At 44.6% G+C, this 24,397-nt stretch overlaps 4 protein-coding genes across 6 annotated transcripts in view; 2 read left to right on the forward strand and 2 right to left on the reverse strand.

Moving 5' to 3' along the window:
* The first annotated feature begins 556 nt into the window (after positions 1-556).
* On the forward strand, positions 557-1,946 carry fuom (fucose mutarotase). Its single transcript, XM_076018657.1, has 6 exons — positions 557-716; positions 923-991; positions 1,090-1,160; positions 1,279-1,377; positions 1,469-1,542; positions 1,695-1,946. Exons 1-6 carry the CDS (start codon positions 632-634, stop codon positions 1,759-1,761), a joined length of 465 nt encoding a protein of 154 aa, XP_075874772.1. The 5' UTR covers positions 557-631; the 3' UTR covers positions 1,762-1,946.
* LOC142883630 (uncharacterized) lies at positions 1,893-3,246 on the reverse strand. 2 transcript variants are annotated; one of them, XM_076018655.1, is made up of 3 exons: positions 3,138-3,246; positions 2,987-3,047; positions 1,893-2,517 (listed from the first exon to the last, which is right to left on the reverse strand). In XM_076018655.1, exons 1-3 carry the CDS (start codon positions 3,158-3,160, stop codon positions 2,065-2,067), a joined length of 537 nt encoding a protein of 178 aa, XP_075874770.1. In that variant the 5' UTR covers positions 3,161-3,246; the 3' UTR covers positions 1,893-2,064. The 2 variants fall into 2 exon arrangements, with proteins under 2 accessions (XP_075874770.1, XP_075874771.1); XM_076018656.1 differs by having other exon boundaries at positions 1,893-2,502; positions 3,138-3,242.
* Positions 3,247-21,433: 18,187 nt separating this feature from the next.
* Positions 21,434-22,732, forward strand: msx3 (muscle segment homeobox 3). The gene is made up of 2 exons (XM_076018661.1): positions 21,434-22,022; positions 22,271-22,732. The coding sequence occupies exons 1-2, from the start codon at positions 21,650-21,652 to the stop codon at positions 22,678-22,680; spliced, it is 783 nt and encodes a 260-aa protein (XP_075874776.1). The 5' UTR covers positions 21,434-21,649; the 3' UTR covers positions 22,681-22,732.
* An 896-nt stretch (positions 22,733-23,628) lies between these two features.
* Positions 23,629-24,397, reverse strand: part of znf511 (zinc finger protein 511) — a 3,228-nt gene continuing 2,459 nt past the window's right edge. For both annotated transcript variants that reach the window (XM_076018660.1, XM_076018659.1), the window contains one exon: positions 23,629-24,176. In XM_076018660.1, the coding sequence (XP_075874775.1) occupies positions 24,104-24,176 (73 nt within the window). In that variant the 3' untranslated portion in view covers positions 23,629-24,103. The remainder of the gene's footprint in view (positions 24,177-24,397) is intronic.

Raw genomic sequence — 24,397 nt, forward strand, 5'->3', positions numbered from 1 at the left:
TGCGGTCATGGAGAGGATCCCTCGGTATTTTACTCCGCCATCCAGCTGAGAGTATTTCTGTTTCTCAGATGAAACGAGGAAGGGGAGGAGGGGTGGCGCTTGCGGAGTGGTTTTCATCAAACAAATATTTTCATTATCTCACATTCTTGGCACCGGAGACCCTAGTGGATAACACATCCACCGGTGTCTGCTTTAAATTATGCCCACCCAAGGGCGTCAGAAACAACACAGAGATCTATCCACTGAGCAGTTTACTGAGAAGAGTCCATGGCACCGACGTGTCACACAGCTTCATGTAAAACGTCCCTGCGATTAAATGAATAACCCTATAAATATTTTGGGGGCGGAGTGAATGCAAATACACGCGTTTCTATTTTAATTAAAATGGTGGGAACAACAGCTTTTTTAGTGTATGGCGTTTAGTGTATTTTTTATTTAATTTAATTTTCTTTTTTTTTGCGACGACTTTGCCATTAATTAAGGGTATTTGTTCCCTTCAGCCAATCAAATCAGGTACTCACGTCCCGGAAACGAATGCGAGATGACGTTCAGCTCGTTCTAAACGAAGGCGGAAGTAGTTGGCGGGGAGTCGTCTCTATTCCCTATTTGACTTCGCTTCGGCTAACACAGGATGGTCGTCCTGAAAGGAATCCCGTCCGTTCTATCGCCTGAGCTACTATATGCTCTTGCTAAAATGGGACACGGAGACGAGCTGGGTACGATTTTAACTAAGTTAATTTATCTCGTGCCGTGTTCTCACAGAGCGAGTCTGTGTGAAAAGAGGCACAGAAACGCTAGCAAGCTGTGACTCAGTGTGACTGGTCTCACAGGTTAGTCACCTGTTGAGCTGAGGCCACTTTAAAAAAGAAAAAGAAAAAAAAGAAAGTAATTCATTGACAATGTTTTCGTTCTGCTCTTTCAGTGCTTGCAGACGCAAACTTTCCAGCTTCCTCCATTTGTGCCTGTGGTCCAACAGAAATTAGGGCTGACGGTATTTGACATGCCCCCCTTTGGGTATTTAAAGTAAGAGTGATGGCTTATGCAGTGAATTGTTTTTTGCTGACTGTTGTGTTTGTCATCACTGTGCAGGTTTGCGAATCCCACAGCTTCTGGAAGCCATTTTAAAGCTTTTCCCCTTGGATACCTATGTGGAACATTCAGTGAAGTCCATTAATAAAACTGAATTGATTTCCAAACACTTGACAAATGTTGATTTTTATTTATTCATGTGATTATTTATGTGTTTCCTTATTTTTGTACATTCTTATTCCTTCACAGGCAGCAGTCATGGATCTAGTTGAAAGTGACAAACAGAGGGGTTTAGCCGTTCCTGTGTGGAAAACGTACGAAGTGCTCCTGCATCAGTCTTGTCCTGAGGTGCAGCTGCCTAATCAACCAAACAAGGAGTGTTGTCGGAGGTTTCGGTTGTCTGTTTTGATTTAGTATCTATTGTTTTCTTTCTGTTTAGGCCTCTCTCGAGCTTGTGGAAAGGTTTGCCTTCTACGATAGAGCCAAGAAGGCTTTCGCCATTGTGGCAACAGGGTTTGCATTCACTTTATTTATTCTCTCAGTCAAAAATGTCATGATGCTGGTTATAGTTCATGTACACAACTGTAATGATTCTCTCTCACACAAATTAATATATACATAGATCATTTAAATCCCTTCAATTTTCCTCTGTTGTGTCCACAAAGGGAGACGTCTCTGTATGGGAACCTGATACTGAAGAAGGGGGTCATTCCTGCTGAGCTTCTACTGTGACAGAAAGACTCTGAGGCACTTTTAAGAAATGGCCAGTTTGCTTATTGTTGATTCAGTTCAATGCAAAAAACTATGCATAAAAAATGTCTCCTTTGTGCTGGAACACACTTAAATAGATAAACATAAAAGTGTTTATTTGAATAAAAAAAAAAAACACCACAAAGTATCTGATGCTTGATCAATCATCAATAGAATTCATTATCGTTCTGACAGGTGTAAGGTGTCATTTTAAATCGCTGCTCTGTCACTGTATCATTGTGATGTGAATTGTATCGACAGTGGTAGAATATTGGTATTGGTAGATTATTTGTGAAAGAGAAAATCCAGATCTACTTCTGGTTCGCCGTTGTAGTTCTCCTGAGATGGCACATCAACAGGAACAGCAGCATCACCATGCCTTGGGTAGGGACCAGCCTGTGGAATGTTGTTGTGGAACAGGTCGTCCATGTCCTCCTCTGGCTGCAAGTTAACGCTGACCTCCCTTTCACTCATGAGAAGAAGAACATCAGCAATGCGCTGAACTATCTTCTCCCTGTCTTGGTCAAAGCGGCCGTGGCCGATGTCGTCTCTGTCCCCCTCGGATGCCGAGTAGCTCTTTATGTTGAAAACGTTGACGCTGTCTTCCTGGAAGTTGTCAACAGGAAATGCGTACCGTTTTCCAACCTGATGCTTGAAGTCAGCCACTGAAGGGTGGTACAGATCATCCAGGTCCTCTTCTGGTTTGAGAGCCAGTTCAGAATTCTGGAGAATGACAGGCTGACAGTCACATAAATGTTTTTCAAGTTATGTCTGTTTTGTTGAAGGTGAACCGTTACTTTAAGTCATGTGCACTTTGTGCTTTGGGAGCAGCTGTGGCTTAGTTGGTAGAGTGGGTTGTCCTGTGATTGAAGTGTCGGCGGATCAAATCCTGGATCCACATGTCAAAGTATCCTTGGACAAGAACCCTAAGTTGCTCCCAATGGGCCTGGCAGTGCCTTGCATGGCAGCAGCTGCCCATTGGTATGTGAGTATGAGGGTGAATGAGAGGCCATTGTAAAGTGCTATGTCAGTGCAGTCTATTTATCACTACTTCTAAGCCAATGTTCCACAGATCTTTTATTAAAATGCTTTTCCAAGTATGATAATAAACATTTAGATTTCCTTCAGAGACTTTAATCACATCCTGTAAAGTAGAAAGAAGGACGCCTATGGTACAGTCTATAACAACAACAACGTGCATACATACCGGGCGTTCAAATGGCATTGTCATGACTCCAACCACCAGAGCAGCGCAGAGCACGGACAGCCTACAGAAGAAAAACAATGCAGTCACAGAACCACACCGATATCTAGCATGACAGTATAAAACAGCTTAAAGGAGTTCTAAGTTTTCTTACCTAAAAACGTAGCCTAGACTCATTTTGAAGCTCGATCGGAAGAAGTGTGAGTGGAGAGAAATCTCAGGAGCAAGGTACTCTCTGCTGAGACCTCAGGAATTTATGCATCCTTTTTTTATGGACCATTATAAAAATGGATCAAAGTTCAGCATCGAACACACCTATAAGCACGGCAAGCTGATAAGTGCGACGAGCAACCGTTTTAAAGAGCTGCTTCATGGGTTCTGAGTCATAAGAAGGACAAGCAGTTTGCCACATGTGAAATAATAATAATGATACTGATCTTTGTGAAGACACTGATCACGTTAATGAGTTCTCAATAAATATCAACAATGAAAAAAACAAGGTTGGATAAAACTGAATTTTAGATGCAGCTCAACGAGTTGTGCTATTTCTTGAACTCATGTGGTTCTTCAGGGGCAACCTGAAGAACCACATGTAATGCTAACCCCCGGTATAGAAAATCTAGATGGATACCAGTGCTATGTGAACCAGTCATTATCTAATGCTAACGCCAATAAGCATATTGTACAAACAAAATTTTAAATTACATTTGGAAACAAGAAACAAATTATTTAGGTTTACACATTTTACAGACAAAGTTGTTGCCAGTGCTCTGTTGTGGAAGAGACAGAGCGGACAGGGAAATTGTGCATGACAAATCACACACTGCCGGAATAAAAATATCACAAAAGGATATCTCACGGGTACCTGATTCCTGTTAATAACACCACAACGCCCTCTATTGGTACCTGTTCACCCCTCTTGTAGTTACCACTTCTTTCATACGTCTCAGGGAATTCTGAGTGGTGCGGTCGTATCCCACCTGGCTGGAAGCCAATCAGAGAAGACGTTTTTAAAACTGACCTGTGAGATTTGACTCTTGAAATCTCATTGAGGAGAAGTCAGGCTTCATTTAGGGGGACATTTCGAACTAACACAAAACTCCACTGCTTCCAATGTGTCGGAGGCAGGGGCGGAACCATGAGGTGGCCAGTGGGGGGCCGTGGCCACCCCATGGCGGGGGGGATAATTTGACAAAAGGCCTTACAACTTTCACACTACAACAGTTTAGGACATATATTTGTTAGCTTAAAATGTGTATGAATATATATATATATGTATGTTTTTAATATAAATAATGCATTTCTGATTTGATGATTGGCCTGGATTTTGTTCTTGGTGGAAACAAGACACTCAAAGAAGAAATTTCATGTAACAGTGACCTTGACCCAAGGACAGTAGGAATTAAATTACATAGGTTTATTAATAATATTAGCATTGGTGAAGATTTGCTGTTATCAGTGTCGTGGCACACAAGTGTACCGTGAGATAATGTCAGGTGTACCGAAAAAAAAAAAAAAATCCAATTTCACTTAATTGGTCTAAAAAAATAATAATAATAACACCCCATTGTTGAGTAACTGTGGTTTAAAATGAATGTAAGCCTATTTTCCTCCCTCAATTCCTCCCAGGATATCAGCTACACAGGCCAAGGTTTCACACTGAATGAGTTTAAGTAAGTTAAGAGACTATATTAGGCTAAAACGTGTAATTTTATAATATATTTGGTTGATGGTGTGTCATGGGATTCAATGTATAAAAAAAATGTGCGGTGTCTCAAAAAAAACAAAAAACACTGATATAAATCAGGGCGACTGATATAAGGTCACCCTGAAAACTTTTTTTTTAATACAAAAAACTACAGCAACTATTCGAATAATGAAATCATCATCATGTAGTCATTTCAGATATTTACTTATTGCCATCCCTATGTGGTCGGAGGTGATGTAACTTCAGAACCCGTCCGGTGGTGGGTTTATGCTGTTTAACTGTTTAAAGACCTGCAGCAAAAAGAGCGTGAAAATTGGTCGAATCCCCTCCGACGCCTTCCCAGTGTTTCCCCGCCTTGAAACTGACGACGCGTGACGGGATAACACGACGTAAAAAAAAAAAAAAGAAAGAAAGAAAACAAACAAACAAAAAAAACCCCTGACGCCTGAACAGAAACCCACCAGAGGCTCGAGTCTGATCCGCCAAGTGAGATAATGAGCAAAAATGTTCCCCCTCTGATTCCTATCTCCCGCTATTAGCCGCCTGCGTGTGAGAGCCGCTGTCGTGCGCGCTCACATCCATCTTGCGCAATGACAAGCGTTTCGGAAAAAGTAAACGCGGCAATAAAGACAAATGCAGGGAGTTGTCAGCGAGTGACGGCCGCGGCCAATAAAAATGCGCGCCGCGCGCACGCGGACGCACACATCATACGGTTTTGTTGGGGGGCAGAATGAATTGCCTTGTCTGTTACTGTTTAAAAAACGCGGTATTAAATTGTGATTAATGCCTGCGAGCCCCGGTTAGAAAACAAGCTCTAAACGGCGCAGCTTGCAGCAATTTACGCGCGGGGAAACCACCAAAAATGAATATTTGACTAGATTCCCATTTTTAAAATGAATGGCCGCGGCTTTTGTTGTCCGCAACACGCTGGCACGAGGAGCAGCAACTGTTGCGCGCCAGCGTGAGAGCGTGTAGCTCAGGTGTGGGCAAACTACGGCCCGGTGGCCATATGCGGCCGGTTAAGCTTTTTAATCCGGCCCGCCCAACTTGAAGAAATAATAATAATAATAATAATAATAATAATAATAATAATAATAATAATAATAATAATAATAAATGTTATAGAGTTTTCAAGGAACTCAAAGATGCTTTACAAAAAATAAAAAATAAATTACATTACATGAATCTGGACATAACATGACAAAGGACAATAATCACACATAAAAGCAGAACTAAAAAGGTGATATTCAAAGAGATATTTTGTTGTAACACTTTTGTTCATTTTCAGTTGACATTAAAACACATGTTTTCTACATATCTCATTATATATTCTCTCCTTTGAGATGGGTCACCAAAACACTCCATCCATCTGCTCCTGCTCCGGCTCCTCTGTCAAATTTTAGAACCCACTGTGGCCCACCAGTCAAAAGGTTTGCCCCCCCGCCCCCCTATTTAGCCCGTAGCCGTGCAGCCACCTGACGGCAGACAAAGACGTCGCCTCCACTGGCGGCACTGCAACGTCAAAGCTGCCGGTCGTGACGTCCTGGCGCGGCACCAGCGACCAATAACTGCTAATTACAGCCAAACGAGAGGAATGCGGCCGTCACATGTTCCGGCTTGACTGAATGTGGTATCCGCATCAGCCGTGTGGCTGCTGGCGAGGAAACAAATAGAAAACAGAAATACCTAAGAGGCGACAATCAGTGTGAGACATCAGGCTCCTCGGTAAACCTCAAAACAAACTGTGTCCCATGTTTGAAATACAATAATGAACATATTGTGGAGTGTGTACGAAAACAGGGGGGAGGAAAGACAAGAAATTGGGCTCCTTTGCACTAAAACAATCATCATCGGCCAAAACCTCGCCATCACCGTCATTACTATCAGCGCATCCCATAAAGGTCATCCCAGAGAGCAGGGCTGTATTTGAGGCTAACCATCCCTTTGTCTTTACTCCCAGTCTTCCGTCATACCCCATCTCCACACACACACACACGCTCACACAGACATACTCTCTCACACACACACGCACTTACAACGTTTAGGAAAGCTGGGGTTTTCTAAATAACTAAAATTAACTCAATGATCTACAATTAACTTAATTGATGCTCCACCAACACCCATTAAACACACATTAGACATCTCATGGCTGGAGTCTAACCGCACGAATTACAGGGCTGAGGGGGGGGGGGGGGTGGAGGGGTGGGGGGCTGTGTCAAGACCTCCATGGAAGAGGCGAGCACTTAATGTTGTGACGCAGCCTCGGCCGAGCTGTCAGCCTCAGCCGCAGAGACGAATTAGCCGTCCGCTCCGACGGTCGCACGCAGCCTCCCAGCAGCTCGTGGCGCACAGCCCCGCGCTTATGAAATGTCTCCCAAATGAACAGGTTGAATTTTTTTTTTTTTTTTTTTAAGGAAAGGAGGGGTAAAATGAGGGGCGCGATGAGCCAGCCAGTCTGGGGCCCCCTGGAGCCGCCTGGATATCTGGCTCCACAGGTAATGCCCCGAGACAGCTCTCTATGCAACAATAACCCTGATGACAAGAAGAAGAGGAAGAAGAAAAAGAGGAGGGAGCTAAAGGGGGGAGAAAGTCAGTCTGGGCGCCTGTTATCTAACTGACGAGTGAAAACTGGGAGGCTCTTTGTCGGAGAGCGCCTCATGTGAGGATGAGTGTGTGGCTGCTCACACACTGCTTCGGGAGTTTGTGACGACCGAGCTAAAACTTCAGGCGTGTAAATGAGGCTGAATGCTCAGGTGGTCTCTCCATCCTTCTCTTTCACACACACACAAACACACACACACACACACATGCACACACCCCTATCGTTCCTCAATCACACCCCTCATAAACTCGGTAAACATATGGGAGCAGTTAAAGTAAGTTTAATGGCTATTTACTGTGTTTTGGACGCTTCTCATTAAACACTTTTTTCCACTCGAGGAGAACTAATGTTTTGGAAAATGGCGAAATGAAACAGTCTCGTCGTGTGTGCCAACACTTGGCACATGTGCTTCGTTAATTAGAAGGGCTGAGGAGTGGAGGAACTTGACATCTGATGCACATTCGCCGCAGCTGCAAGAACCCGTTCCCGTCTTATTATTTTAATCATGGTCGCTGCTTGATAGAATAGGGAAGTATGCTGTAATTGTTTAATGAGAGTCGCATTTTAACAGATGAAAAGTGGTAGGGGGGATGGGGGGGGAACTGTTGACACTTGAGCATTAGGCATTTGTCAATGCTTGAAAACAGCAGCCGCAGTCACCTTTTTGCCCAGCCAACACCAAACTGCATCCTGATGTCAGCTAAAGGATTTCATATTGCGCAAAAACAATTTCACCTCTGTCACTTTAAGCAATAACATGTTTCAACTCTGTCAGAAAACAGTGTCCCAAAGGGAACTGATGCCTCTCCAGGGCTAGCGACAACATCCCTATACCCGCTGAGACCACCTTGCAGCCCCCCTTATTTTTTATCCCATACTCGACACATGGAAAGTATAAAAAAGGCATCGGTTTGAGCAGGAAGCTTAAACCGAGGCATTTTTCCTGTACAGGCTGTAAACAGAGGGAGGGGATGGCTATGTGCTGGAGCTTTTTTTTGTGTGTGTGTGTTTCTTCCTGAAAACAATTATAGTATGGGATTTTTCAAGTGCGCGCAATAACGTGTTACGTCTGACTTTATTCCTAGTGCATCAAACAAATTGCAAAACTGAAGAAAAGGACAAGTTTGCTCAAACAGTAACTCTAACTTTACTTTCAGATATATTTCTTGTAGGTCCAGTGTGTAAAATGTTTAAGGAAGCCCGGTGCTTAATGTTGCCCGCTTGATAGCGCGTTTCATATTGGTAGGTGGGCTTCCTTAAAAAAATGGCGGTGCAAGATTGCAGCTGACTAATAGCAGGACCCTCCTTGCTCTTTGTATATTCTTTTATATATGAGAACACCAAATGACTTTTATTGTGCTGCGAGTATATACTTGTATCAATGTATTTAAGGGCAGTATTTAAGCTTTTACCAATATAAAAACCATAAATCAAGCCAAATTTTACACAATGGACCTTTAAGATGCTCACGTGTTGTTGTTTTTAAAAGAAAAATAATAACACGAGCCTATTCCAACATCTGAGAAGAGCAGCAGCTTGTGCCGGGGGTGGGGAGGAAATAATGCTTTGAAGACGGAGTGCATCAAACAAGACAGAAGGAGACACGACTCTGGCCTCCGCCCTGCAGATGATTGCCCCGTCCCCCCGTGGACCCACCTCCAGCTCTGGCTACTGAATGCCTCCTCACTGGAGTCCACTGCGGCCCTGGTTGCCAGCTGGAGTACCCCTAACCTCTGACCCATGACCCCCGGCACCACGGAATTCATCACAGAGTCGTCGGCTCAGTTCGCCCGGCGGGGGGCCGCATCCTGTGAGTGGTGCCGGCGATGGCCAAGGGGGAGCGCCGGCGAGCACAGGTGTCGCGCTCTCCTCTCCACCTACTCGTGTTCTTCTTTCGCTCTTTACATTTACAACTCATTGTGCGAGACCCCACAAATCCTCGCGCGTTGTCTTAAAGGCCCCCGAAATTGCGGCCACGCACGTCACAGCCCCATCTGTCCTGATGCGGCCGGAGTTAAAAAAGAAGATCCTGCTGTTCCGTGATGGAAAGCTGCAGCGCTACAGAGAGATCTGGTTACAGGAGGGCAGCGCTTTCATCCTTATTGGAGAAACATGTGCCTCCTCGGTGCGCTTCCGCCAAGGAAATGTGACTTTGTTCTCTCACCTTTGCACTGATACAAAGATATCAGCTGCTTGGGATCAACTGACAGGAAGTTAATGGTTGATTGGTCACGGTGAGAAAAATCACAGACTCAGCGCTGATGAATGTGATCGTTTGTATCATTTCACTCTTTTCCACCAGAGACCATGATACATATGTGTACATATATATATGTATATATACATATATATACATATATCACATTCAGTATGTAATTATTATTACATACTGAATAATAATAATCATAATTATTTATTGCGGCATATCATCCATTTTACTCCTTGCAGCAATAAGGTCACAGTTACAATAGTGTTTACTGCTAATGTTACAGTTATTTCCTTTATTAATTACCTACTAAAACTGTGAAATCTAAAAAAAACTGGGGTTGTATTAGCTCCATTAAAAAAACCTGGTAATTTATAGACACAAGATTATAGATGCTCATTTCCTATGCCTACGCCAAATTATCTATCACCTTCATCTAATTTATGTGACTGCTATAATTAAGTCTAACTTTTTTCATCTTACTACAACAGGCAAAAATGTTTCGCTGGAAGTCAAAGCTATTTTTCCACCAAAGAGGAGGCAGCCGCCTCTGAGTGATGATATGGTCCAGTGGTGAAGAGAAAGACAAAGATGAGGTGCTCGAGTGAGGAGCTGAGAGGAGCACAGTCTGTCCCCGCCGGTTCAGGCATGATGGAACTTTCCCAGCAGGCTGGGCTTTGATTTTGTTTTCATTTCAGGAAGTGAGCGCAGCAACTTCTGTTCAATTTACAACATTCTGTATGTTGCACTGCGTGGATGTACAATAACAAAGGACGGGAGAGTGAACCGAGACGCTGTTTCCCTGCAGATTTCGCTGAAACAACAAGAATTCTGCCCCAAGCAGGCCAACAAAGGTTTAATCTCACAAAAGAGGGTCACTGTAACATTATTACTGGTTTACACAGCATCATAAACCTATCCCAGAGGAAAGACGCTTGCCAGAAATGGGATTCTGCTAATGTCACTAAATCACTCCCAGCTGGCCTCGCAGCAGGAAATGCTCTTTTTTTTCTGGAAAACCGCAGAGCAAATAGTACAAGAAGCACAGCGGTGCTCACGAGCATGTCTCCCCTCGGAGCGCGTGCACAAATGCCTCTTCTGGATTTCACAGTGTCGGTCGTGCCGATCGGGGGGGGGGGGGGGGGGGGTTGGCTCGGGGGGGGGTCGGTTCCTGACGGCACCACTTAACCTTTTCTGAAAAATGGTCAACTGAGTTGGGGAGAAAAGAACTGGTCCCAGAAAGGTGTCGGGGAACACCGGGTCAGCCAGGGAGCTGGTTCCACAGCGGCGGCGGCGGCTGTGGTGGTGGTGGCGGCGGAGGGTCACCCGCACAGTGACTCGGGGTCTGACGGACATCTGAGCAGCCTTTGGTCTCCTGCTTGTGAAAGCAGTTTAGCAAAGAGGTAAACAGCCCCGGGCCAGCAATAACAGAGTGGAACTGATTAGAGGAGGAGGAGAAGGAAGGCGGCGGAAAGGAAAAATGAGACAGCGACTGATAGCATCTCTCTGCCCGCTCTAATTATATTAGACAACTAAAGGCTCCATAATCTCCCAGACGGCCGAGTGTTTAAAATCTCATGTGTTATGTAAACAATAACACAACAGCGCTGGGTGGAAATATTTCTCATTTTGGACCTCAGTTGGATCACAATTAGCAGCATTCACGTCCAGCAGCGGCGCTGCTCATTGGATTTTTTAATTTTTTTTTTTAAGTTGCTGCCTGGATGTTTAGTCATTGCACTGTTTTGCAAGGCACATTGGCTCAAATGTCCCATGAAATCTCCTGGACACCTCACACTGCCACATAGTTTAGTCACAAAGAATTTCCTAAGCAAACCCAGAGAACGGGGCAATCAAAATATTTACCTCTCGCAGCAGATTGCACATGCAGCCATTTCAGGGACGTCTACTTTCAATATTGTTTGAGGCACGGGAGGCGGGAAATACTTTCCAGTTAAAGAAGAACAGAAAAAAAGATGAAGATGTTGGCGTTTGTTTCAAACATGAACAACATTCTGGGAGAAAAACTGTATAAAATAGACTTTACAATACAAGTCAAAGCTTGACTGCGTAAATTAACGATTCGTCTTGAAGCTTTTGCTCCCTGAGGTTTATTTCTGGATGTGACCCAAAATCAGAGGAACGCAGACCATGCAGCCACGTTATCATTCCATCCCTGGTTTTGCTTTACATCGCGCGGAAACGCCCACAACTACCAACCGAGAGGGCAGCGACCCTTCTCTATTTTTCCTCCGCGTCCCCGCGCTGCCAAGCCAGTGCAGGCTGTTGCTGCTGCTGCAAGAAATATTAAAAGTTTAAAAAGTGAAACCGTGAAAAGGAAGTGAGAGGGGGGCGGAGTCGACGGCTGGATCCTCCTGGACGTTTGGGCCAAAGTGAGAGCAAGTTAGCTTGATGTTGGACGTGGCTCTGAGCGGAGTTGTGGGTGGGGGGTGGGCAGTTGATGTCGGGGACGGATGTCAGACGTCGCCCTCGTCACCCCAGGATGTGGGGCTGTAGAAAAAAAATGTATTGTATGGCAGTGAGTCGGGCGACAGAGCGCTCCTGCGCGGCAGCGGCTGAGCTAAAAACAATGCAGGGGGGGGGGTCGCGGAGAGGGTTGGGTGGAGCCACGCCTTCTGCAAGAGAGTTACATGGGTGGGGGTGTGGTGGGGAATTGGGGGGGGGGGGGGCTCATCCTCTCCCCTCTCTCCTCTCATCACCTCTCCCTGACATGGCTATAATCAACACTAAAGCGGCACCCCAATAGCTCATCTCCATCTCCTCTGTGTCCGGAGAAGGGGACCATTGTGCGCCCGGCTCCTCTCTCCCCAAAGTCACTTTCCTATTGAGTCTCTGAAAGGGGGCCTTTTGAGGGGCCCCGTTTTGGCTGCGCAGCTCACCTGCAGAGGGGGAACTATGGGCCTATTCTCAAGCCCCAGCAGCTGCCAGGGCAGAGAGGCTGGCACCCGACGGGAGAGAGAATAGCGGCCGCAGAGCCTTTCAATATGAAGCCACTTAGTAACAGAAGGCATGTGCCAAGCCTGCGCGGGCGGAATGAGGAGTCACCCTTTTTGGAGTGGCCTAAATATTAGAGCCGAGTCAGGCCCTTCGGATTTTTTCCTCTCCCTCATCAGCAGCACAGAGGGATTACGGGCTGCGGAAAACAAGCTGCGTCGGCCGAAGTTTGAGTCTAGCAGCGGCGGATCAACGGCTAGCACAAGTGCAACTCTGCGACGGGCTAGCTAAGCGAGACTGCAGCGAAAGCTACGGCCATCCCCAAGCTCGGGAGCTCGCCGGGCGCCGAGCTCGCTCTTCCCTGTCGTGACTGGCGGTGGTGCCGGATCAAGCCATGACACCGCTGGGCCGCGAGCGGCTCCGGGCGGCCCTGCGAAGAAGCCTTCGCCACACAAAGGCCCCTTTTCTGTCAGCAGGCTAGCTCCCACACTGACGCTAATTTACGATGCCCTCACAGCAATTTCCACAGTCAGAGAAGTTCAATTGTGTTTTCCAGCTCATTAAGCATCGGCACAACAAAGCTTTCATCTTCTCCTCCGTCGCCCCCACCACCACCACCCCTTCCCTTCCACTCTTCCCTGGCCTTCCACACGTCTTCACCCGGCTTTGTGCGGCTGTCCCGCAATTCGCCCGCGGCGAAGCCAAAAGTGGACTCCTCTGTTTGAAACACTTTCCCTCGATACGTTCGGTCGCGTCTCTGTTTGGTTTTGTGTTTTGTTTTTTGTTTTTTTTGGTTTGCCAAAGCGCTCGCCCCCCCCCAAAGTCTGAAGGGTTTCCTCATAGAGGCAAAGGGAGAATTTAATGGTTGTTTATTCAGGGGCCTCCGCCGGGTCCTCCCATCTCTTTCACCGCTTCATGAGACGACGTGGAACCTATTGTGACCCCCAGGAACATCAACTCAGCATATTTGTTCAGGTTGTCACTGTGCCGAGATCACAGGCGCACACTCACATTCTCACACAGGCGCAAGGTTGGCGCCCTAAATGTGCTTTAATTAAATAAATAAATAAATAAGTAAATAAATAATATTAGCAGTATGGTCTGCATTTAGACATGCGGTGATCACAACAGGTTAAGTCTGAGGTGTGACAGATCATCAGAATGGCTCGGAGCCAAAGTGGCTTTTAAAAAAATGCTCATGAGCGCATCCAAAAAGGCCTCTTCCCACCATCTCAAGCCAGCACCAAAAAATGCCCCAAAGCGAGGTATGTAACCCCAATTTGTTCCAGTTGCAGCTCCACTGCGGTCGTCGCTTTCAAAGCCCCGAGTACAAGATGATACTATAACTCTTTGACATTATCATCTGAACATCTTTTGAAGTCGGACTGAGTCGCACACTAGAGGAGGGTGGGAGGAGTTAAAGGCGTCGGAAATATGTCTCCTTTGAATCTCTGTGTGATAGGTCACCGCTGGGGTTCTGGAAAGCCGTCAGAAATCTGGAGATTACGGGGATATTTATATGGCTGAACAGAAAAATAACTTCAAACAATAACCCCAAATTGCCCGAGAAATATATTTTTGGGGTGGACGCAGATTTTTGAACTGCATGGATGAAGCACAGAAGACATGTTGTTGGATGTAGTTATCAAAGCAGTAATGGAAATAAAAGTAAGATGCATTTTCTATCGAAATTGACTTTTTCACTAGAAAATCAACAGTTTCCAAAACAACAACCAGCACCTTTACAGCCCCCGTTGCTTTTATATCTAGTTGGTCATGACCTCTTTTGCATGACACATGACACATCAACTACCTCATTCCATTCATTTTAGTTTATGGCAAGACATTAAACACACTTTATTGTCTAAAATATTGAGAACAACGTGTCTTCATTTTTAAGTCTGTATATATATAAAAAAAATGGAAACCAGTGTAAAACTGTGAATGGGAATGAACAAGACAGGAGTGTACTTGCTGCATGCTGGGGCGACCTTTTTATAGCGATGATTTAATCATGACTGGCTGAACACATCGGCTCCTCTGTGTCCCACACTGAGACACTGTGACGCTTATTATGAGCCTCTCTGTTTGTGGTTTGCAGTCGGGCTCTGACGCTGCGTGGCGAGAGCCGAACACCCAAAAGAGTCATGTGACCTCCCTCCGCCGCTCGGCCGTCATCGCCCCCCCTCGCCAACAAACACCTACATCTGCTGTCATGACCTTGCGCAGCCGGACTGCTCGCTTTTTCACTCTGAAGTCGCACTCATCCATCTCGCCGACCCCTCTAACAGCAGCAGTTTTCCGGATTTCATAACCAATTAGCTTCCGATGAAAGCAGAAATTAACTGCTGCCCTCTAACTTTGGCAAAGGCTGTAGAAAGACTGTGGTTGATGCTTCTACAGTGGCAGTTTCATTAAAACTAGGCAACATTTTTACATCAAAAGAAGGACAAAAGACAGCACTGGAGACTTTTCTCATTGGACAATAGGCTGTTGTTGCACTTCTGACAATCTTTGGCAAGTACAAATACTTTGTTACTGTACTTGCAGATTTTTCAGGTATCTGTAGTTTACTTATATATTTTTTACTTCCTACATTTGTACACAAATATCTGTACTTTTTACATTGGAAAAACAAGCTTATTCCTTTTGTGTTTAAAAGTGTTAATCGGACACAAACTCTGTTCACAATAATTCACAAATGATCATAGTTGTTGTTGCTTGAAGTGGAGCCATTTGAACTCTGCTGTGGATGATATTTTAGAGGGAGGTTATTTTAGAGAACCCTGGTTTTGGGGTCACTGTTCAGTGTGTTTTCAGTGCAGAGAAAAATAAAAATGTGGAAAATAACATTGGTTATTGTTATTAAAAGTGTAAACATCCAATAATGGCTCATTGGTTATAACTATTTCTTACTACAATTTGCTTGTGCTGAAGTTGAAAAAGCCAAAAAGTAAAGGAGCTGAATCAGTACTTTTACTTTATTATTTTTTTATTATCTTTTTTTTTTTTTTTTACACAAGTACAGAATGTGAATGCTTTTGCCACCTCTGCCATTACAGCAACCAGCCACAGGGAGCTCACATCAAGCCAGTGGTGACTGTGGTGCTAATAGAAATCCCAGTGATATAACTACATGGCTAAAACTTGCAGTAACAAGTGGATTAATCTAATCTAATCTAATCTAATTTAAAGCCTCATGGAAACTTCCGTCAGGTCACAGCTATCGCAGAACAGCCCTTTGCTAATTTGACATGTTTCCCTCTGTTGCTTGGGTCAGCGTACAACAACACCACCACCGAGTGAGGGCCATCATGCCAGCGTCCCTGCTGTCAGCGCTGTCACTGAGCTAGCCCCAACCCCTGGCGCGCCACGGGTCCACAGAGGGTGTCGGGTTCCATCCCTCCCGCTCGGACCGCAACAATGCGAGCAACAATATCTCTGTGTTCACCTGTTAGCACCTGGCGCAGCGGGGAAAAGCCTCGCTGGCGGCCGCCCGTCAGCCAGCCACTCTCCTCGTCTCTGTCGGACGCCATGTGGAACGCGGCCCGCTGTCACCAGGCTCAATATGCGACACACAAAACACACGATGGGCACAATGGCTCTCCACTCGTCGCTCTCATGTCAGGGCTTCCCCTCCACCAGCCGACCCATGCTAACATATAGGCGATACATGAAAAGCACTTAAGCGATCAACAAGCCATCAGGTAATTACAAAGGTCTCGAGCGTCGTCCGCCGTGAGGGGCACGGACAATGTGCCCCCTTCAGGAGGGGAATTACTGAGACATGATCCCACCGACAGGCTTTGAACACATTATATTGCTTGATTTTTCATTAAAAAAATTCTACAATCCGTCACCAACCATTATATGTGACTGCAAACATATGACAGTGAAGCCAAGGGCTCAACTAGGAAATCGGCACTTACATTTCAAATCAAAGACTTCCGTTTTGGCCGTCTCTTAAAGGACGGCTCTGCCTGCACCTAGCAGTTGTATTTAGTGTCTAGAAACAACAGTCTGACAACCATGTCTGGATCATGCGGTGTTTGGCCGGATGAACTAATCATTGCTTACTCTTATGCTCCCTGAAGCCTGTGCCTTTCCTGCTTCAAATCCATACTTGCTGCCATTGTAGGGCCCTGATAATGTCCACCCGTAGTGCAAGAGGAACGTGTGTAGAAAGCCCGTATGAACTTTAAAGGCACGCCGCACCCAACGTCTTGCATAGCTAGCACAATTTCTTCCATGAATCGCCACGATGTAGATCTGTCGAAACTGAGGTGGTCAGATTAAAACTGAAGACATCACTCCAATTTGAAGCAGAATTGAAAGTGTAAAATCAATGCTCGAGAAATATCGAGCACCACAAAAATCTCCAAGGTTGCTGTTTTGTGCTTTGTGTGGACTTAAGTTGTGCGGATATTCTTGTCTAATAATGAACGACTGTGAGACTCAGGTTGTCGTTTCAGCCTCTACATTTTCTCTTCTAGGACAGTGTTTTGATACAAGTCAACAGTATTAAACAAAATCATTCTAAGCCCTACGAAAATGTCTCGCACAAAACAAAACCACAGTTAATACAAAAAGTGAATCCTATAGTTTCGGGGACACGGGAGGCACAATAAAACCTTTGGTTCACCTTGCAACCGTGACTCCGCCCACGCTCAGGTACTGATCAGGCTTATGGAAATACCTTTCAACCGAGCTGTTCCGTACCGTGAACGGCTGGCACTAGCCGCACAGGGCTAGTGGGTAAACGCCCAAAGTGACTGTGAAGGGATGGCAGCCCAGGACTGTTTCTCCACTAATCCCCTGATTGCTCGACACCTCCTGAGGCAGGTTGGAACAAGAGGCGTTTTAAGTGTGTTACACGTTCAGGGGGTCGTAACTGACCTCATCTTTTTCAAGTGAAGGGGTTAGCCCGGGCCACTGGTGTTTACAGAGAGCAACAGCAGCTCACATGACAAAATGTGCCCATGGCTGGAAAGAAGATACAACCAATCAAAGCTGCCATGCTGTTTCAGTTGCCTTTAAAACTCTAAACTTTACCAGATCTTCCTCAGATCACCTTCACTCCGGAGACCCCAGGCTGCCGCCATCCTTTGACTCGGAAACTGCCATCGAGATGGGGCCCGATTTAAACTGAGATGGATGAAGAATTTAGACTTCCGCGACGTGCAACGTTTGTCGGTGAACACCACAAAACGAGGGAACATTATCTTAACAACTTTTGCTTACACCACTTTAAAAAAAAAAAAAGTGCGTGCTAAATTACACAATTCTAAAGAAACAAAAACTTGTGATGTCACAAAGGGCATGGAAACCCAAGGTGTTATTTCGAATGTCTGAGATTGTTTGATCGATGCCTTTTGTTGTACCCAATGTGTTGACAATCAAAGTGTTGGGAGCCTACAAACACAGGGCTAAATGCAGAGCTTTATGGAGGTCTGCAAAGGGGTTTTTGTATCATTAATTGTGCAAATCTACTCTAGTTTGGAGTTTATTAAGAAAAATCTGTAAATGATTCCAACATTGGAACTTTAAGAATAATTTTAACACAATGAATGTCTGCACATCTCCAAGAAACCAGCTGATGTTTGGTAAAAAAAAAAAAAAAAAAAAGGTTTAAATCTATAAATACATTTGTTATCGTAACTAGATGGGGCTCTGGGGCTGAATGAAATTGTAAATGTGATCGTCTTTTACATTGGATTAAACAGGGGTGAGAAGAATTAGGTTTTTTTCCTCTCCTGTATGATATTAATTTTTAAATGTGTACATTTCCTTTAATCACTTGTCTTTGAAGAGGAGAGACCAATACAAATCCTCATGTGTGCATGAAACACCAGTTTTATATATACATGATATTTTATCAAATGCAATGTTATTCCCTCTGCAAATCTGAGCACAAACCGCATACAGTGCGGCTTAAAAAATGGAAATGAAATTTGGAGTTCTCACATCCATTAACATTTTGACACAGCGATGTTGGCAGGTCCACTCAGACCAGGATAATGTTCTGTTATGCTTCACCGGGCAGGCCTCCCGTCTCTTTTGAAGACGATACACTTTCACCGCCGAGTTCCCCGCTGTGTGTTTTATAAATGTTTATCCCACACGACTCCGGCCCCCTCCCCAAAGTTTGCTTAGGATACCCATATTCCCTGCCAACTCCCATGAAAGAGAGAGTTTAAAAAAAAAAAAATGAAATATAAAAAGCTTGCTTCAACATGTTTCCAGAGGAAAAACCACAATTACCTCCTAAACAAATCCACACGTTGGCAATCTAGCAGTGCTTGGTGAAGTGTGTGTGTGTGTGTGTGTGTGTGTGTGTGTGAGAGAGAGAGAGAGAGAGAGAGAGAGTGAGAGACATAGAGAACACAGAGAGTCGAATGCTGCACGGTTGTACAAAAATCTCTACTGAACTTGATATTTCGCATTAAACAACTGACATTTTTTTCTTAAGCTGAAGATGCAGCATGTTGACATTCTCCAACAGAATCAGATGTTTTTTCCAATCATGAACAAGTCAAATGACTTCTTAGCTCCTCCGTCAGCTCGCTAACCAAGACGGGTATTGTCCAAGGAATGCATTTGCATGTGAATTCCTGAATCCATCATTAGGTAGTGATTTTTAAAGTGGCTTTGGTTATGACTTTTGTCAAAATACCGACAAACACGGTGCCATTCCTACCAGTCTCACCCTTAAAGTTTGTCTTTAGCAGAAGTTTGCATTCTAATCTTGATTATTGGTGTGCGTTGCTGACCTCAAGGCTCCTTAGAAAGAAATCTTGGTTAAAAGGTTCATGGAAACATTCAGCTAATTGGACTTTTTTCGACTTAGGAAAAGCAATTGTGTAGATGTAGCAGCATCATGACATGCAAATAGATTGCAATTGCAATCTTTGTTTACTTGCAAGTATCTCCTATTTCTACCTGCCTTTCAGAAATGTTCATCCTCAACACAATGAATAGCAGCAATGGGACACACTTTGGTGCTAACAATACCATGGCTCACTAAAATCCTCAAATAAAAATAAAAATATCTGCCCTTCGACTTCCCCCATAAAAAAAACACTCTCAGTGGGACTCCTCTAAGGGGGCATTTTCATATCTCCAACCAGATGGTGTTGACTGGCATGTGCGTGCAACTCCGGTGAGAGGAAGTGTCGCTTACTCATTCATTATAACACAATGGGAGAGTAACAACACGACAGACAAGCCTAAATCCTGTTTCGTATGTCAGGAGGGCGAGAGTGGTAATATTCGCAGTGAGTAGAGCAGAATGTAATATTGTCGGGACCTAAATTACAGTCATTGAGAGCTCGTGCGGTTACGCGGGCGATCCATCACTGTCACACGGAGCGAGGAGAGCGAGAGAGGGAGCAGACAGGCGCCAGGCGCAGCAGGATCAAAGCCCAAATGTACCTCGGGGATAGAAACAGTTAACTCCATTTAACCAATTGTCCTATTGAAGTCAAGTTGGTGTGCTGCTTCTGCAGGGCCCCAACAACAGCTCCTATATGAGAGTTAGAAAAGAAAAAAACACTCCAAAAAAGAAAAAAGAAAAACCCAAACGCATCAGATTTCACTGGAAACGATTTGAGTTGACTCTAAACAAGACCAATTTGGACGGGCCTCTTCACGGGGCCTTGGCAACATTATTTGTGGCTTTACTGTCTCTCAGAGGGATTACAGACAATGAGCACAATAGGGTTGAAATATGGGGAAAGCACAGCCATAGATAATGTAATTACAAGGCTGGAGATAGAAATTTACAGAGACAATAACTCTCCGGCGTCTAAAACACACTGCAAATCACCGCCTAGATCGCCTCGATGTGTGCATTTATGTGAGTGTGTGAATGTGTGTGAGTGTGTGTGAGTTTGGGTTTTAATGAAAAAGAATGATAAGTTACTGTTGGCATACTCTCAAGCACCAGATAAGCTCCAAGGTAGTGCAACAGGTCCGGCAACAGTGGACAAAATGTATATGAGGACCCTCTCTCTTTATATGTTGTTGTTGTTGTTGTTGTTGTTGTATATGTTGTTGTTGTTGTTGTTGTTGTTTTTGCATATGAGGGGAAACAAAACACAGAAAGACATAATAAAAGAAACTCTAGATCTGCAGAAATATTCATCCCTCTGTTTGTTTCACCCTTTTTTTTATACAATAAAAACATTTTAAAAGGAGGGAACAAAACCTTGGCCAGTGTGTCTTTATGGGCCATGGGAGAAATGTCACTGTCGTCTGTGACATCACGAGGGGTGTATTTCCAGAACAGTTTGTTTTTAGCGCACACTTTCCAAAAAGTGGAGCAAGCCAGACAAATAAAAGGTTGACTTTGTTCATTTCTGGCAAGTTCACTGACAGACCACAGGCACTAAATTCTCCTTAATATGACAAATTTACGGTAGCGCGCTGATCCAAGGCAACATTAGTAATCCACCTACGGCCAAAACTCATTCTGCTCACATTTCAGATCTTTGTTTCAGCGGTAAACAGCGGCCTGACAGCTGTGTTTGGTTGTTTAGCAAGTGACCACTCCCGAAATCTTTCCCAGAAAGTGACTCCAAACAAAGAATGAGTGCTGTGAAAGAGATTCCAACTTTCAGACTATGAAACTGAACTCAAAGACATATAGAGGTGGTGGGAAACTGTGGGTTAAGGAATGTACCGTATGTAGACCACTAATCTTATATAACCAGTGGATGGTCGAAGTGTTGTGCGCAAAATTAAAGCCCTGCGATCCGTCGGAAGGTGGTGCTGGTGTAAAAGCCCAGCTGGGGGTTCAACTTCTTTTTCTTCCGTAGTACGCTCCGCCTCTGTTTGCTGGTATGTGCCGCCGCTGTTAGGTAAATGTTTTGGGGGATTGGGGGGGGAGGGAGGGCGGACATCAATCATAAACAGCCTGGCCTATCAGGGTTCCTTTAAAAGGAGTCACGTGGAGACGTAGACGGGCTGATTGGCTGCGTGGCGCGACGAGCGAAGACGGGGGGACCTCTCTGATGGCTGAGGGAGAGGCGAGCCCGTGCGTAAAACAACCCGAGGTTTCCACGCACCTCCACGCCGGAGACTGAGCGGGCTGCGCGTCTGCAGGTTGTTTTTTTTTCTTTTTTCTCCCCCATCTCACCGAACACGTGAAAACAAGGACAGCAGCGGAGAGGGAGCCGCAGTGTGAAAACTAGTTGTATGGCACCTCAGTCGTGCGTCATGAATCCTGCGCAAGGATCGCCGCCCTCGGCCGCACCGAGGGAGACCTCCCCGTCACCGGCGGAGCGCGCATTGAAGAGGACCGATGAGCTGGACTTGTCGTCCGACAGACGGTGCAAGAGCAAGAGCGCGGAGCTGCCGTTCAGCGTGGAGTCCCTCATAGCGGACAGGACGCCGGACTGCAGGAGCGTCAGGGGCGCCGCCGAGCGCGAGCCACGCTGCGTCGTCGCCGCAGCGGAGGAGAGAGGCTGCGCGTCGCCGAGGGGACAGTACCCCGCCAAAGTGGAGGCTGTGGACCTCAGCGACAAGGAGATGAGCCACTGGAGTCCGACTCCCTACGCATCGCCGACAAGTGAGTGAAGAAACAATACTTGTTATTATTCCAACTCTCCATCAGCCTCATCCTGTTCTGGGAATTTCTGCAGACTGAGTCGCAGAGGACAATTTTGACCTGTGTTGTGTCAAAAGTAGCCAAACAGGAAACAATTGTTTAGGAGGAAGGGGTTTTCCCACCCCATGTGGTTAGATCTATATTAATCCCATTATATGCGGGTTATTATTCTAATTGTGTGTTTCTTTCCCCCCCAAATGCTCCTCCAGGACTCCCCAGCCCGACGGCGTGCAACCTGCGCAAACACAAGAACAACAGGAAACCCAGAACTCCCTTCACGACCTCTCAGCTGCTCTCCCTGGAGAGGAAGTTCCGACAGAAACAGTACCTGTCCATCGCGGAGAGGGCCGAGTTCTCCAACTCGCTCAGCCTCACGGAGACGCAGGTGAAGATCTGGTTTCAGAACCGCAGGGCCAAGGCCAAGAGACTGCAGGAGGCCGAGCTGGAGAAACTCAAGCTGGCTGCCAAGCCGCTGCTGCCGGCCTTCGCCTTCCCGCTGCCCCTCAGCACCGCACCCATGGGCGCACCGGCCCTCTACGGGGCCCTGCACGGACCGCGGCCCGCTTTACCCGTCCCAGGACTATTCAGTGGACCGTATGGGATGTACTACCTGTCTTAGTTAACAATGACTTCCAAAAGTTTTGGGGAAAGCCGCCTTAAAAACAAACAAACAAACAAACAAACAAAAAAGAAAGCCTTTATGCATCAAATGACTATCTCTACAAAAAAAAAAAAAAAAAAAACATCCATCACGTGGGTCCAATCAAAAGTACATTGTACGTAAAAGCATTTTGTATCTAAATCTCAAAAATATATAATGTTGGTTGGGGTTTTTTGTCTCAAATGTATGCAGGTTGTAGCCTTAAATTTAAATCAATGGGTTCGTCAGAGAGGAAAGCGGGACAGAAGCACGTTTAAACCTTTTTTGGCCTTTTCTTTTTTATTTATTTTCTATCATAGTACTTCAGCATTTACAACGGGTTTACTTTGCAGTCTTTTAATTTTAACTTTCTCATTTTGCGGTGTTTAAGAAGAAAAAAATAAATCGAAGTTTGTTCAAATTTAAGCGTTTCCATTTCGGGGGTTTTAGACGTGTCCTGCTGCTCGTCTCTTTCAATCATAGGTTCGGTCAATATTTTATCTCACAGCAGTGGCTGGAAACTGAGGCTGCATCGAAGAGTTCACCAACATGTTTTACCCATTCATCCATTTACAGGTCATTGATAAGAAATCCTACTTTATTTAGAGCAGAGGTAAATCCTAAATTACATATCTAACTCTCAAACTATCTCCCGAGCTATATATTAATAACGAGAAGAACCGTGCACTAAAGATATTCTCACGCTTTCATTAATTGAAAGTCTAGTAGAAAAAAACAAAATTAATTAATTAACTACTTCTTAAACTTGATTTTTTTTTTAATGTCCTAAACAAACATCTACAAAAAAAAAGATTTTGCTTAAATTTATATATTTTTACCTCAACAAAAAAGTTTTTGCACAGAACTCATCCAGGCGGAGAAAATTAAAAGTTTTGGTTTCAAAATGTAAATGAGAGTCAGCCACTATTTTGTTCTGTCAAATAAGTAAGCACTGACTGCTGAGACACACTTTAGACATGATTGTACAGTGTATTTTATAACCGCTGAGTGGAAAGTTGTTTTATACAGCTATTAAAGTTTAATGTGTCAATTCTGACTTTTCTCGTATATTTTATCTTTTTTGCTAAAATGTTCAGCTATTTACAAAAAGACATACCTTCAGTATAGTCCAGTCATAGCTTTCAGCCATTCCTTCACAAGCTTTGGTATTTGTCAAGGCATATGATCAACAAAATCCCATTTGTTGCACATATGCCAGACCTCTGAAACTGAAACATTGCTTATTTAAAAAATAAATAAATAAATAAAAATCCCTAAATGAATGCTACACACTGCACTATTTTTTTTTTCAAAAATATGTTTATTTAATACACATGCCGTCTGTTATAAAAAGCAATCTATAGCCTATATGATAATTAAAGGTGGGCTCTATTTCGCTGTTTCATTTCCTCCTTCCTCGGCGGCCTCTGAAACCTCTGACGGAGCCATGACCAAAGCACACAGTGGAAGGGACCCTGAGAGAAAACAGGGCTTTTATTTAGTTTGACAGAAAGTTTTTTTTTTTTAACCCCAAATATGTGAAAGTGCATTAAGTCCTTAATTATGTAATATGTTTACTTGAGAAATTAGGAACATTTTCCCACAGACCAAACAAAATTATTGAAGAATTTGAAATTATAACATGGAAACCGAATAGCTAAAAAATTACCCAAATCTACCAAATCAAACTGAAAAC

The sequence above is a fragment of the Nelusetta ayraudi genome, unplaced genomic scaffold, assembly GCF_046127955.1.
Source record: "Nelusetta ayraudi isolate G7.1 ecotype Tasmania unplaced genomic scaffold, CSIRO-AGI_Nayr_v1 ptg000008l, whole genome shotgun sequence".
In the NCBI taxonomy this organism is placed as follows: domain Eukaryota; kingdom Metazoa; phylum Chordata; class Actinopteri; order Tetraodontiformes; family Monacanthidae; genus Nelusetta; species Nelusetta ayraudi.